Raw genomic sequence first — 14,346 nt, forward strand, 5'->3', positions numbered from 1 at the left:
CGGCTGGACATGGCCTCCTGCACCCTCCCCTGTACCCAGTTCCCCCGGGCCTCCACCTCCTCCCGCTCCCACCCCTCCCCTGCTCTCCCTACGCCCAGCCTCCCCCCGGTGACCGTTGCCACCAGCCCACAGGCGGCCTCGCTCAGCAGGAGGGGCTCAGCCTGTGGTGCTCAGGGGTTTCAGAGCTGAAGGAGGCCTGTGTTCCAAGGGGCATGGTTTGAGGGCGGTGCCTTCTGGGACACCGCCTCCGGGATGCCCTCCGACTTCCTCTGGTGGTGCCTTTCCAGTCTTGCCCAACCCAGGACTTCTGTGCTTGCCTCAGCCACCCGCAGGAATGAGGTGCCACCTGGGCCCCCGCCCTGCATCCTTGCAACCTTGATGTCAGGCTGGCCAGGACCCCCGGCCTCCCCGGGCCCTTCCCCTGCCCCTGGTCCCCTTGAGCAGCGTCTACCCCCGGAACTGGCTGTCAGGACCACGGGGAACAGTGCTGCGTGGCCCTGGTGTCACAAAGCGGGGGGAGTGCACAGCCTGGCCCCCGGTTCCTCCACTGGACGCGGTGCCCACCCAGCGGGCCGTTCGGAAAAGACACACAAGATGCTGACACGCATCTCGCGGGGGGCTGGTGTGGGCAGGGGGCAAGGCTGGGGCCTCGCGGGTGTGGACCCCCTGGCAGCCACGGCATATTCTCCAGTTCAGAAAGAAGACCCGTGTGCATGTGTGGCCAGACCCCCCCTGGCCAAAGGGCAGTGAGAGCCCCTCACACGTTGCACCTGCCCCCCCCCAGCCTCCAGGCCGGGGTCAATCTGCCAGCGCCCCGCGACTGGGGCGCCGTCCCCCCACTCTCCTCCCTGGGGACCCGGGCTCAGCCCCTTCCCCCCATTCTGCGGCACTTACGGGATGCCGAGGCGCCAGGGGCAGCTCTGTGCCGGGGCCGTGGCAGGTGCGCCACCCCACTGTCCCTGCCCTCAAGGGAGGAGACCCCCGAGCACCCCTGCAGGTGCAGGGGGCAGCCGTCGGCTCGGCCCGAGGAGGCTCTTCCTGGAGAGCTGGTCTGGGCTGACACACAGAGCACAGCAGCCAGCATCCGCCCTGCAGAGGCGGTCACGGGCTCAGCGGTGTCCCCCCCCAAAATATGTCCACGTCCTGGCCCCGGTGCCTTTGGAGAACGTGCCCTTATCCAGGAAAAGGGTCCTGGCAGATGCAGCTATGGTAAAGGCCTTGAGATGGGATCATTCTGACTGAGGTGAGTGTCCTCACGCAGAAGGCGAGATGGGGGCACAGGGGAGGGGCCGTGACGTGGCCGCAAGCCAAGGGACCCTGGGAATCAGCAGCAGCCAGGAGAAGCGAGAAGAGGTGGGACGGGTCCTCCCTCGGAGACCCCAGATGCCACTTACCCTGCCGACAATATGATTTCAGACCCCGGCCTCCAAACTGGGGGAACAAATTTCTGCTACCTTAAGCCCTCAGTGTGTGGTTACTTTGTCGAAGCCGCTCTAGCAAACTAATACAGGTGGTGATCTCCCCATTGTAGGAGGTATGCAAGCAGAGGGCTGGGGCGCTGGAGGGAGGACCAGCCCTGGGGACTCAATGCATCTATCCCTCCATCGGAAGCAGCATTTCCTCCAGGCCGGCGAGGGACAAGGGTCTCCCTTAACCCTGTCCTGCTCCCCGGGTCACAGGCCCAGCAAGCCCACTGACAGATGCAGACGCCAGGAGAGCCCTCCTCCCTCAAGGGGTCTCCACGTCCCTGGAGTCTCGGGGTGCCGCCTGCCTGGTGCGGATGCTGGCCACTGCCCGCATGTGGGCAGGCGGGGTCCTGGGACGGCAGGTGATGCCCTCCTGCCACCCTCAGACCCTATTCTGCTGGGGGATGCTTCAGATTCTGATATGAGGGACCAGGACGCACAGGGCCCTGGGTCTTGGTGGGTGACCAGGGGACCCGGGGGGTGGTGTCCAAACCCCAGCCATTCCAACCTTCACCAGACCACCTCCCACTGTCCTTTCCAGGGTAACAAAGGCGCCCGGCGCTGTCACCCCACAGCCCCACGGCCCGGCTCCTGGAGCGCCTTCTGGAATGTCTCCCACCTGTGCAGGAGGGGGCGGGCACCGATGCCCCTCCTGGAACGCTGGCTACAAACAGGACCGACCTCGCGTCCACAACCTGGGGGACCGGCCCCCGAGGAGCTCTGTGCGGCACTGTGAGTGACGGAGGCCACCCCGGCTGCCCGGCCCACGGCTCCCCGTGGCCAAAACATCCCGGCCCGTCCACCGGCAGTGGCCAGCCTGGGGCAGGGTCCCTCCTGGCGGGGGAGGGAGAGGAGGAGGGGGGTGGGCACGGGCCCGCCCTGGGCGGGGAGGAGACAGGGGCACCCACCGGGAGGGGAGGAGGAAGCTCAGCGAGCGGGCACTTCCCCGGGAGGAAGCGGCCCGGATTTCCCCCAGGTGTGGCTGGAGGTATAAAGGGCGCCGGGAGCCGGGAGGCTCCAGGACCGCAGCCGGTGCACCTGCCTCTTGCAGCCCAGCGCCGCCGCCACCATGGTGAGCCGCCGCGTCTCCCCACGCCCCCACCTGGGCGGGGCCACCTGGCCCATAAGGGCTGGTGGCTTCCCGCCCCCACTCGGAGGACGTTGGGATGGGGTCCAGGAAGCCCCCCACGGCTGGGGACAGGAGGCAGCCGGGCCCCAGGAGCTCTGGTGCTCTGGGGAGCTCGGGCTGCAGGGCTAGCCCCGACTTGGGAGAGAGGGCTGTACCCCGTCTTTCCACAGGAAATAGGGCAAGCCGGGGCAGGGGGGGGGCGGTGAGTGCCCCCTTCCCTGGGCGGCCCCTGACCTGACTCCCCAATGCCTACCCGCCAGCTCCTCCCTGGCCTCTTGCTTCTGTTCTGGATGCCTGCCAGCCTGGCCCGCCACGGCCCCCAGCTCTGGGGGGGCCCCCACGCCCACGGGCCCCCACGCTGCTACTCGGCCGAGGAGCTGCCTCTGGGCCAGCCCCCGCCGCATCTGCTGGCTCGAGCCGCCAAGTGGGAGCAGGCTTTGCCCGTGGCCCTGGTGTCCAGCCTGGAGGCGGGGGGCCGCAGGAGGCGGCACGACGGCCCCCCCGCTGGGACCCAGTGCCCGGTGCTGCGTCCTGAGGACGTGCTGGAAGCCGGCATCCACCAGCGTTCCATCTCCCCCTGGAGATACCGGTGAGGGCCGGGGGACGCCCTGCGTGCTGGGGTCCCCGCTCCGTGCTGCCGGGCCATCCCCGCCCCGCTCTGAGCCTCAGCGTCTCCGCCTGTTAGATGGGACGGTCACCCCCAGGCCGGGCGGGTGGGGCCCCATCAGCGGGGCGCCTCCTTGCCGCTGTGGTGGGCAAGAGTCCGGCCCGGTTCGGTGGCCAGGGACGCCCGGGAGAATGCCGGGGTCCGCGCCTGAGCCCCTGCAGGGGTGGGCGGGTGGGGGGCGCTGGGCCGGGGAGGGGGGGAGGGGAGGGGGCTCGCTCACCGAGGCCCCGCCCCGTCTGTCCCCGCAGCGTGGACACGGACGAGAGCCGCTACCCGCAGAAGCTGGCCTTCGCCCAGTGCCTGTGCAGGGGCTGCGTCAGCGCCAGGACGGGCCGCGAGACGGCGGCGCTCAACTCGGTGCCGCTGCTGCAGAGCCTGTTGGTGCTGCGCCGCCAGCCCTGCTCGCGGGAGGCCACGGGGCTGCCCACGCCCGGGGCCTTCTCCTTCCACGCGGAGTTCATCCGCGTGCCCGTCGGCTGCACCTGTGTCCTGCCCAGGTCGGCTCGGTGAGCCCTGGCCTCGGCCGGCGTCGCCTGCGCCCCCCCCCACCCCGCGCTGGACAGTCGGGGGGCTCTCTCGGCAGGGCCCCCCTATTTATGGGTATTTATTGCTTATTTATTTGCCCCACGGGGTCCCCGGGCAGGTACCGAGGCTCCGGGCCTCGGGGCTGAGGAACGACGGCGGACGCCACACCCCGAACGGTTGTGTCCCCCGTGCCTGGAGGGTGACTCTGCTGCTCGGGCCCATCTCGAGACTCGGTTTACCCTTTCTGCAAAAACACTTGGGCTGGAAGGACTCTTTGTCTTCTTCTAGAACTTTCTTAAACAACACGAACGGTGTTCTGATGACGCCTCCGTCTCGGTGTTCCCCCCGGGGCTCCCCTCACACCCTCCCTGGCCTCACGCTGCTCCCGGCCCCCCAAGCTACCCCTCCCCAGCCCCCCAGAGGAAGAGGTACCCCTGTATCTCCGAAACAACTATTTTAAGTGTCAACGTGTCGTTAAATTGACAAACGTCCCCCAGAGCACACTGTGGGAGGGCAGAGGGCGGTGGTTGGAGGCACCCCCCCCACCCCTCACCCCTGCCTGGCCCTCGGCACCCAGCTGGTCCCGCGGGGGCAGCCGCCGGCCCTAGATTCTCGTGTCCTCCCAGGAAGGTCCCAAGGTCGTCCACTTGGGAGATGTGCTTTGACACGGGTGTGCCCCGCTGGCCCTGGCAGGGCCTTGGCACCTGAGGGGCTCCCATTCTGGCCGTGTTGTGGCCAGGCCCTCCTCCACCAAGGGGACTCCCCCTCTGCCCCACAGACAGCGTCTGAGGGAACTCCTGGGGGAGTCCACTCAGGGGGGACACATCTCCGGCGTCTGAACGTCCCCTCCAGCCCCGCCAGAGACCTAGGTGGATCCGAAGGCCAGAGATCCTAGGTGGATCTCGCTGCCTGGACGGCCCTGGGGCTTCGGCCCCCCAGCAGGGACCTGGCAGAGCCCGGCAGCCCTGAGGCCAGGCACCCCAGCCTCCTGCAGAGCGTCCTGGCTCACAGCGTGTCTATGCAGGTCACGGCCGGGGGGGGCTCGGTGTGTGGCCTCAGCAGGTGTGGAGAGGGGTCCCGGGCAGCTCTGGCTCGGCTACACCCCCCTCAGAGCCTCAGTTTCCCCAGCCTAAGGGGTGACTGCCGTAGGGGCTGCAGGGCTCTTTTCAGAAGCTCCCTGATGGATGGACCACTTTCACCCCCGATCAAGGTCCACTGTGTTCAAACAAGCCCGCGGGAGGTGTTCGAGGTGATCTTTGTGTGGGGTCTGAAGGACACTCTGCCCGTGGGTGGCCACACCGGTTGTTGGCTGGTGAAGGAGTGAAGGCCCCGGGGAGGGGGGAGGGGGGAGGGGGGAGGGGCTTCCAAACTGAGGGTCCAGGAGGCCCAGAGGCCACCTGAGCAGGGACCAGCCTTGCAATAGAGGGAACAGCCTGTGTCTGGGGGGCAAGGGTCATCCCTGTGGCTGGAGTGGCAGGAGGAGGTGGTGGGGGGGGCGGCATCCGTCCTGGGCTGTGGGTTCAGTGAAGACAGGCGGGGGTGGGGGAGGCAGGGGGGCGGGGAGCGCCCATCCTGGATTTATTTATGCAGAAGGCAGAGCTGGGATTGGGTGTGGTGTGCACACGGGGAGTCAGGGAGCCTGCTCTCCATGGTTTATTTTGGGAGCCACGCGGGGGACGGCCGGAGACGCCCGTCACACGACCTCGTCGACCACCGGGACCGGGTTCTCCTGAGGGCCGCCGGAAACGCCTGCCGATGCCCCTGCCTCCTCCTCGTCGGACTTCTTTCGGGCCTCGGCCGGGGGCCGGGGCGGGGGGTTGCTGGGCGGCTGCTTGATGGTGCCCCCGACCTGCGGCCGCTCCTTGGGCTTGGGCTCGATGGGGGTCCACTGTTCTCCGTGGAAGGCTGCCTGCAGGACGCAGAGAAGCCGGGTCACAGATGGGCTGCCCTGGCCCCCCGGAGGCCAGCTCTGCCCCGCCCCCGGGAACTGGGCAGGACCCACGTGTGAACCCACTAAGTCCAGAGTGACAGCCAGGACCCCGGACTCCAGCTGCTTCGTTATGGGGTGGGGGACCCTGAAAGCGGGGCAGGGCGAGTGGAGGCCACTCCTAGGCACAGGCTCCAAGCCGGGGCTGGCCCCAACCAAGGCTGGGGCAGGGCAGGAGGCAGGCCTTTGTATCACACAATGTCTGGCAGGCCGGGCGTCTGCGAGGAGTGAGGGGCCCAGGAGGGCAGCCGAGGGGGGCGGGGGGGGGCCCTTTCTGCCCTGGAGCCTCCCCAGGGGCACCAGCCACGGTGAAGACCCCAGACTCTGGCTGAATGCAGACTCCTGGGCCCCGGGGCCCTACGGCAGGCCGGGACGGCCTGGGAATGTATGCTTTCCATCTGTACCCCACAATCCTCGATGGATAATAAAGGGTGGCATCACATCACTCATGAAGCAGAAGAATAAATGTCCCACCTCCGGACTTAAAACTAGCACATCCCCCCTGAAAAGTAAACCACACTGCCGATACGAGAGAGTGCAGGCAAATGTGGTTTGCAGGGGAGGGGGGAGGGGGGGAGGCAGGGGCGGGGCGGGGGGGGGGGCGGGGAAAATGCACAAACCAGAAAGCGGACGCAGGTGAACCTCTGCTCATCCGCCCAGGGAAGGATTTCACAAAGTTAACAGACCCTTAAGGGGGGCGGGGGGAGCATTCAGCGTCAGACGCTCCCTCCCAAAGCCTCCACGATTAAAACATACACAAGGTTCCCCCAAATTAGTAAGGAACAGACGAAAGAGCCATGGGAAAATGGGCAAATGACACGAACAGGCCCATTCCGAGAGGAAGGAAGGTCAGACAGGAGTCGAAAGCGGCCGTGGCCCGGCGCACCGGCGGTCAGGCGGGGTGGGCGTGTCCTGCGGGTGACCTCTGACCCAGCAGTTCCGCTGCTGCGGGTCCTTGAGGGGCCGGCCGCGTGTGGAGGGTCCGGGGCTGGATGCGGGCGACCCCACGACCGCAGTGGCGAGAGCGGCCGGCCGGCAGGAAGGGCTCTCTAGCGGGAGCACGGGGCGGGCGGGAACGGCCTACAAAACGGTCAGAGCCCAGACGTCACGCCGCCCGGTCCCAAAGAACACGTGCGAACACCAGCGTAGTCATCCAGCAGAGAGATCGGGAGCACCCGCCCCGGAGCCTGTGCGGGAGGACCGTCCACCGCTCTTCTACAAAGACAGCCTGACCACGGGGCCTTCGCACGCGTCCCAACCAGGCAAACCCGATGGGGCAGCTCTGCAAAATGTCCGCGTGGCCTCGGCACCCCTAAGGAGCTCCGAGGAAGCGCTCCTGACGGCGCCCCAAGTCGGAGCAAGGACGGTTTAGACGAGAGAAGAGTGACGATGATGCCAATCCGGTTGGGCCCTGGCTGGCCGTGTGACCCGGGCCAGCCACGTCACCTCTCTGAGTTTCTACTTCCTCATCTGTAAAGCGGGGCCCTCGCCACCCACCTCGGAGGGCCGAGGTGTAGACAAAGGAACCAGCACGCTTTATGCGTGCCATACGTGGCGACTACGGTCGTCACGACCCCGCCCCGGCACGAGCAAGGACACGGGCTCGGCCTTGGCTCTGCCTGCACAGCTGGCTTTGGGGACGGGGGTGGCACGTGCCAGGGGGCGAACCACAGGGGATGCCACTCACCAGCAGATAGATGCTGCTCGCGATGGCCAGGCAGGCTGTCCCCAGGATGGTGGCAAGCAGGAAGCCGGCAGGTACCGAGAGCCTGGGGAGGGGTGGCGGGGAGGTCAGAGGGGGTCTGCGGCCCCAGGCCTTGGCCTCAGGACGGGGCCAACTGTAGGTGTGCGGCCCCCGGGACCCTGCACGGAGGACACACCCAGTCCTGCCCAAGGCTGGGTCCCGTAACCTGCTCTCTGCTTCCGCTTGTACCTTAGCAACTCTTGGGGTGCTGGCGCTTGGCCCCCGCCACCATGCCGGAAGGAAGCCGTGTAACAGCGGGGGCCTGTGTTGGCAGCCTCCCCGGCGGTTAAGCCCCAGACACTGGCGCGGGGCCGTGAGCGGGGCCGCCCGGGAGAGCCGGTCGGCTCGGACCCTATTCTTGATTCAAGCTACGGAGGGCAGAATAAGTCCTTACGCAGCATGAGATGACACACACAGGTGTGGGGAGCCTCTAGCAGGACCCAGGACCCGCGCTTTGGTCTGGAAAAGTCTCTGACTCGGTGGAAGCCAGGTGGGTGTGGGAGCTTGCTCACCCCAGGTGCAGGACGGCCCGGATGTAGTAGTTCCTGGAGAGAGGTCCCAACACCTTCACCACTTTGGTCAGGTACTTCTGTCCGCTGGGCACACGGGGAGAGAAGACAGACCGTGTCCTGCTCAGCAGCCCCCACCCATCCCACCCCAGCGTACCCCAGCTCCTCCCCCCCCAGGGACCAAGGGGCCGCGGAAGCCGGGCGCGCTCCTGCCTGCCTGCCCAGGAGGAGCGGCCTCCCCTGGTGGGTCGGGCCCGGCCCCCAGAGCAGGGCGGCACACTCACCATCTCTCCATGGTGGACCCCTTTCTCCTCTTCCCGCGGGGGTACTCCAGCAGGCAGATAAAGACACCCGCTACGCTGACGTGCCGTTAAGGAACAGCCGAGCTCAGCCCGGGGGCCAGAGTGAGCCCCCTGTGCCGACGAGAAAACAGAGAGGTGCAGCTGCTGCCTGGAGGTCACACAGCTGGGAAACAGCCGGGCAGGGTTTGGACAGGCCTGGCCACTCTGCTGCCCGTCCTGAGCCCTCGGTCCCCTGGCGTCTGCCTCGGCCGGCCGGTCACAGCCGGGCAGACCCCGGGCTGGCCAAGGGGGACAGCTGATAGAAAGGGGGACGCAGAGGGGGTCCCCGGGATCCCCGAGGCCTCAGTGCCGGCCCTCGGGGCTGCTGGCACCTGCCAGCCCTCACCAGGCCTCGGGCCTCGGGCAAGTTGCCTCCCTGACCTGAGCCTTGGCCTCACGCGAACCGCCATGAGCAGGATCCTGCCGACCCCGCCGCCGCTGAGGGGCTGAGGGCCGCAGGGCTGCGGCAGCATTCTGCCAACCGAGAAGTGCTGTGCCCCCCCGGGCGCGGCACCGTCCCCACCCCGAGCCCGGCAGCACCGCCCCGGCTGTGTCCCGGCATCTGCGGAGGCAGGATACATGGAGTACGCGCCGAACCACCAACTGGTGAACTGGCCGGCAGTGGCCACGATGCCCCCCGTGATAAGGACTGTGGGCAGAGGAGAGGCAGGTCAGTGGGGCTGGCGGCTGCAGGGGCTCCGGCCGCCTCTCCCTGTGTCCCCTCCCTCGGCGAGGCCACTGGTCCGTCACCGGTGCCCTGCTCCGCGACAACACGTCTGCCCGTGAAGGGGACACAGGCGGGCGCGGACCCCTAGAAGCAACATGTGAGCGGGGGCAGGGGCGACGGAGCAGCGGGAGCCGGTGGGTGGGGTCCGGACCATACCAGTCCCCGGGGCTCTGCCACCCCCTTGCCACCTCCAGCGTCTGCTCCTGTGGACAGCCGTGCCCGGCTGCTCTCCACCTCGATTCCAGCTGCGGGACCCGGGCACCCTGCCCCCAACCCCCCCCCCACCCCCCCAGGCCGAATCCGTCAGTCTTCCTCTCTGCGGTCCTGCTTCCCGCCGGCTGCTCTGGGAGGCACGACCTGGATCTTTTCTCCCCCGGAATTACTTTTTGGCACCTTTTCTATTGTGATAACATACACATAACATGAAAGGTTCCATTTCAGCCATTTTAAAGTACACGGCTCGACAGGGCACCCGGGTGGCTCTGCGGGTTAAGTGTCCGACTTCGGCCAAGGTCTCCATCTCGCAGTTTGTGAGTTCGAGCCCCGTGTCGGGCTCTGTGCTGACGGCTCAGAGCCCGCCGGCTGCTCCGGATTCTGTCTCCCTTTCTCTCTGCCCCTCCCCCGCTCACACGCTGTCTCCCTCAAAAATATATATTTTTTAATTTTTTGTTAACGTTTATTTATTTTTGAGACAGAGAGAGACAGAGCGTGAACGGGGGAGGGGCAGAGAGAGAGGGAGACACAGAATCGGAAGCAGGCTCCAGCCTCCGGGCCATCAGCCCAGACCCCGACGCGGGGCTCGAACCCACGGACCGCGAGATCGTGACCTGAGCCGAAGTCGGACGCCCAACCGACTGAAAAATATTTTAAATAAACACTAAAATAAAACAAAGTACACGGCTCGGTGGCCTAAGTCCACGCACACTATCGTGCCCACCTGCAGAACTCCAGCAGCTTGCCGAGGGACCAGTACGACGCAGGACAGTGTGCGGGCATAGTCCTGACGACTTTACGGGCGCTCCCCACGTGCCCTGCACCCACATCGACGTGCCCCCCCACCCCACCCCAGAAGCCCCCCGTGCCCCGTCCAGTCAGGGCCGGCCTCTGCGTCCGGCTCCTTCCGTTCAACAGCTTGTCGAGGCCGTTCAGGTGGCTTCCTGCCGTAGGTATCGACCACGACGGATTTCTCCACCCTCCCGCCTTTGGGACATTTTGCTTGCTTCCAGTTTTGTCCCGTTATGGATAAGCTGACACAGCGTTTAATAGTTTTTAATAGTTTGTAAGAGTTTTAACAGTTTCCACCAGTTCAAGCCGACAGCAAACCGACCGTCCTGGACTTGCCGTGGCCGATTCGAAGTTCCTCTTTCTGTCTAACAAGCCCCGTGTCACGTTTCCCGCCTCCAGCTCTCTTGCTCAAACTTTAAATTTTACAATTTCTCTTCCTGGGTCTCGTGTGGATTCCAGCTTAACCTCAGCCCCACCCACAGACCTCCCGTGGTGATAAATGATAAATCATTCACCCTTCCAACCGGCCACAGCCTGTTCAGCGTTCTGGGCTCAGCGACACCCCCCCGCCCTGCTGACGGGCATCCCTCGGGGCGGGGGGGGTCCCGCGGGAGTCAGGCTTTCTCTGGGCCCCTCAGATTTTATTCCACCGCCTTCTGGCGGTGATTCTCGATGATGAGTGTGTACTCGGCCTGACTCGGCCTGTACTTTTCTCCTCTGATAAATGGCAAGATTTTCTGTAATGGTCTGTATTTTCATTACAGCGTGTCCAAGAAGGGATCTGTTTTCCGCTATTCTGCATTCTGCTTTCTCCTTCGATCTGAGACTCTCCGTTTCTGCAAAACGCTCACCCATTACCCTTGGGTATTGCCTCCCCGTGTCCTTCCTTCGGAGCATGACTGTCTCACCCCGGGACCTGCCGCCGCCCACGGGGCGGGTCTCCCCCCATCCACCAGACCCCTCCCCCCAACCTGCTTCCCATGGGGGTCCCCTGCCCCGCCCACCCCGCCCACAGGGCAGGTCTCCCCGCACCACTGCGCACGGCTGGCCTCTATTTAATAACCCATCTGTGTCTCTGGGCTGTGAGCGCGAGGGTCCCCCAGCCCCGTCTTACGGGCCCCTAACCCTCTCGTCTTTAGATAGCGTTCAATTCATCCACTGACCTGTAGCGACTTTCTTTCGTGACATTCTGCATTAGCTCACTTTCTGCACTGTCCTGGTTTTGCTGTGTAATTCTCTATTCCTTTCCCTCCTTGAACAGTTGTGCCCGCAGTCGTGGGCGTAAACACGCGCTCACATTCGCGTGTCTTCCAGAAGGCACCGCAGCCCCAGCCCCTGGAGGTGTGTGTGCTGCCTGTCCCCGGGCCGGTGCTTCCTCCCACGGCGGGCGCGTGCGGGCTGCTGGCGGGGCCTGCCTTCCTGCAGCGGTCGGGGACAGACGTCCTTGCAGGGAAGTTACACGCTGGCCTCTGCTGGGGGCCTCCGGGTCTCTCTAGTCCTGGATCCGGTTCATCGGAATGTCCCGGTCCAGCACAGGGTAGGGGGCACGCAGCCCTTCCCACACACAGCGCGGGCCTGGGGTCCCGGGGTTTTGCCTCGTTGGTGACTTGTTCCAGCCCTGGCTGCAGGTGGCAAGCGTCCTCGGAGGGGACCACTTCCTACTCCGTCTCTTGTGCAGGTGGGCCTCCCCAGCCGGGTCCAGTCACGTAGCCCAGAACCGCCCGTGTCTACGCAGAGGCCCTGAAACCCCACCGAGTGAGAGTCGAAGCCCCTGACGGTGTCGCTGTTCTCCGGGCCCCCCTCCTTCGGCCCCCGGACACCACCTTGAAACCTCACTCTGCTTCTCCAGGTTTCCTACTCCTGTGCTGAGCTTGGCTACACATTAACCACGTGTGCTTGCCCGGCAGCGTGCGGGGTGGGGGCTGGAACAGGGCACTCAGCACGCTTGTCTTGGGTGCCTCGTCCCCCCTCCCGAGCTGCAGTTTCGCTGCCTGCCATCAGCAAGAGGGGAGCAAAGACACGGGTGACCCACCAGGACGGCAGGGCTGCTCCGTCACCCACCAAGGCTGACAGAACCCTAGTAAGTACAGGACACACCGGAACAAGGAAAGGTGAGGCCTCGGCTCTCGGGGGGCCTTACGGTCTTGTCGGGGGAAGAGAAATACACATTGGAACTGGAAGGCCTGACGCAAGGCCTGGGGCTACTTTACGTCCGGTGCTCCCCAAAGACTCCTCCAGGCTCGCGGCAATTTGAGCCGAGAAATGAATGGAAAAGCCAGCCACCCACAGATGCTTCAGACAGAAGATGCCTCTTCAGCAAGGCACTTGGATCCGCTCAGGAGATCCGGGAACAGAAAGGAAGCAGGTGCCCTCGGAGCTCCGGGGCAGGGAGGGAGCTGGCGGGGCAGGGATGGGGGCGGCCAGAAGTGGCTTCCGTTGTGTGTACCCGAAAGGTACCGAGGGCTTGGAGCAGCAGGTGACACGGTCTGGTCAGATGGGGCTTTCCACAATAGAAAAACCTGTGGGGTGTGTCTGCTGGTGGGTCTCGCCAGGCCCGAGGGGCCCCAGGGGGCTGAAGTTTATGCCGAGAAGAGAAGTCAACAAAGGGGGAGCCGGGGGACGGGAGTGCCCCGGGGGACCTTCTGACACACCGTCTTGTTTGATGGCGAAGAAGGCGGAGCCCGGGCCTCGACCTCACAGTCGGCACAGTGGACGTGAACAGAGTGGGCCCCGTGGCCCCCGTGGGCAGGTGTTAGCTAAGGCCAGGCCAGGCCAGCCTGCACGCAGTGGGCCTTCAGGGAATGGGGCCCCAGGGCCTAGAACCCTCTACTTCCTGGGAGGGTGGGAGTTGCAGGAAGCGGGTGAGGGTGGTCTGCAGTGGTCTATCTAGGGCGTCCTGCCCCACTGCCTGGGGACAGGAAGAAGCACCATCTAACTGAGCCACTCTGGAGGCCAAAAGCAGGGGTGACCTGCGTGGACGGGGAACAGACTGCTAGGCCCCGGGCCCCCATGTGCTCCTACAGTGTGGGGCTGGGGAGTCTACCTCCGACCCTTCCCTCCGCGGCCGGTCCCAGCTGAATGGTAGTGGGCTGAGACCCTCCTTGCGAGCACGTTCCCCCCCTGGGCACAGGCCCTTCCTGGGAGTGGCAGGTGCCAGGTGGGAGGGGCTAGGCAGGGCCAGAGCATCTGGGCCCACTCTTGCCTCAGACTCCGTCTGGGACTCAGCTTTACCCCACCCAGTCCTGAGAAGTTCCTGCTTTCGGTACAGGGCTGGGGTGCAGACCCCACCGCTGCTTAACCAGAGCTCTTGAGTACAGGGCTGGGCAGGGTGACTGGGGGCCCTGACCCCTTCCCCGGTCTCTCTGGGAGTTGAGCTGAAAGGGGGTCACTCTGGGGGTTTCCAGCCACCTTATGAAATCCCAGATGCCCTTCTGTGCACCTGGGGGCTGGGCCCCAGATGGAGAGCGGCTGCCACCCAGGACGCCGAAGAGAGGGAAGCCCTCGCCATCGCTGGGCCAAAGCCCCCACCCAGGGCAGCGGTGGGGGGAGGGGGGTTTGGCGGACACCGACGTCCACACGCCGGGTTTTCCCAACCCTTGGGGGACAGTGACTCCCCGGAAACTACCAAGGACGAAAGACCTCTTCCCCTGGCTGCAACTTCCTCTTTCAGTGTAGAGGTCCAGACGCGGATGGGGGACTGAAGAGGGTACGGCTCGGGGGGTGGGGTGGGCAGGGGGCGGGGGTCTCCGAACCCCCTCCGCAGGCAGAAGTCTCTGACTGCCTGCACCCTACCCCCACCCCTGGCCCGCCCCGCCCCGCCCCGCCCCGCCGCTGCACGTACCCCACCCCCTTCCCTGCTTCAGTCCCCACTCTCGGAGCCCCCGCGGGGCCGGCCCGCAGTCCGAGGTCCCGGCGCACACTCACTCAGGCCGGACGCCAGCGCCTGCTCGTTGGCCCACATGGCCCACTCGATCTGTCCCATAGCGGCGGAGGCGACGACAGCTCGGCGGACTCCGCGGCAACACTGCGGCCCGCGCTCCCGCCGCCCGCCCCTCCCGAGGGCCGGCCCCGCCTCCGACCCCGCCCCCGGCGGCCCCAGGCCCCGCCCCCTAGGGCAGAAGGGAGCCCGGTTGGGGCCGGACTCTTCCCCGCCCCCGGCCTCAGGCCCCGCCCCTCCAGGCAGGTGGGAGTTTCGCTGCGGCCCGCCGGCCTCCCACCGCTCGCCCCGACAGCGACAGCCCGGACC

General features: G+C 66.0%; 2 protein-coding genes across 2 annotated transcripts; one reads left to right on the forward strand and one right to left on the reverse strand.

The window, feature by feature from the left end:
- The first annotated feature begins 2,763 nt into the window (after positions 1-2,763).
- IL17C (interleukin 17C) lies at positions 2,764-4,110 on the forward strand. The gene is made up of 2 exons (XM_043599865.1): positions 2,764-3,184; positions 3,511-4,110. The coding sequence occupies exons 1-2, from the start codon at positions 2,841-2,843 to the stop codon at positions 3,770-3,772; spliced, it is 606 nt and encodes a 201-aa protein (XP_043455800.1). The 5' UTR covers positions 2,764-2,840; the 3' UTR covers positions 3,773-4,110.
- A 1,314-nt stretch (positions 4,111-5,424) lies between these two features.
- Positions 5,425-14,157, reverse strand: LOC122494596 (cytochrome b-245 light chain). Its single transcript, XM_043599864.1, has 6 exons — positions 14,025-14,157; positions 8,948-9,017; positions 8,312-8,386; positions 8,031-8,114; positions 7,462-7,543; positions 5,425-5,696 (listed from the first exon to the last, which is right to left on the reverse strand). Exons 1-6 carry the CDS (start codon positions 14,080-14,082, stop codon positions 5,481-5,483), a joined length of 585 nt encoding a protein of 194 aa, XP_043455799.1. The 5' UTR covers positions 14,083-14,157; the 3' UTR covers positions 5,425-5,480.
- Positions 14,158-14,346: the final 189 nt, after the last annotated feature.

The sequence above is a fragment of the Prionailurus bengalensis genome, chromosome E2 (assembly GCF_016509475.1).
Source record: "Prionailurus bengalensis isolate Pbe53 chromosome E2, Fcat_Pben_1.1_paternal_pri, whole genome shotgun sequence".
NCBI classification, from domain to species: Eukaryota; Metazoa; Chordata; class Mammalia; order Carnivora; family Felidae; genus Prionailurus; species Prionailurus bengalensis.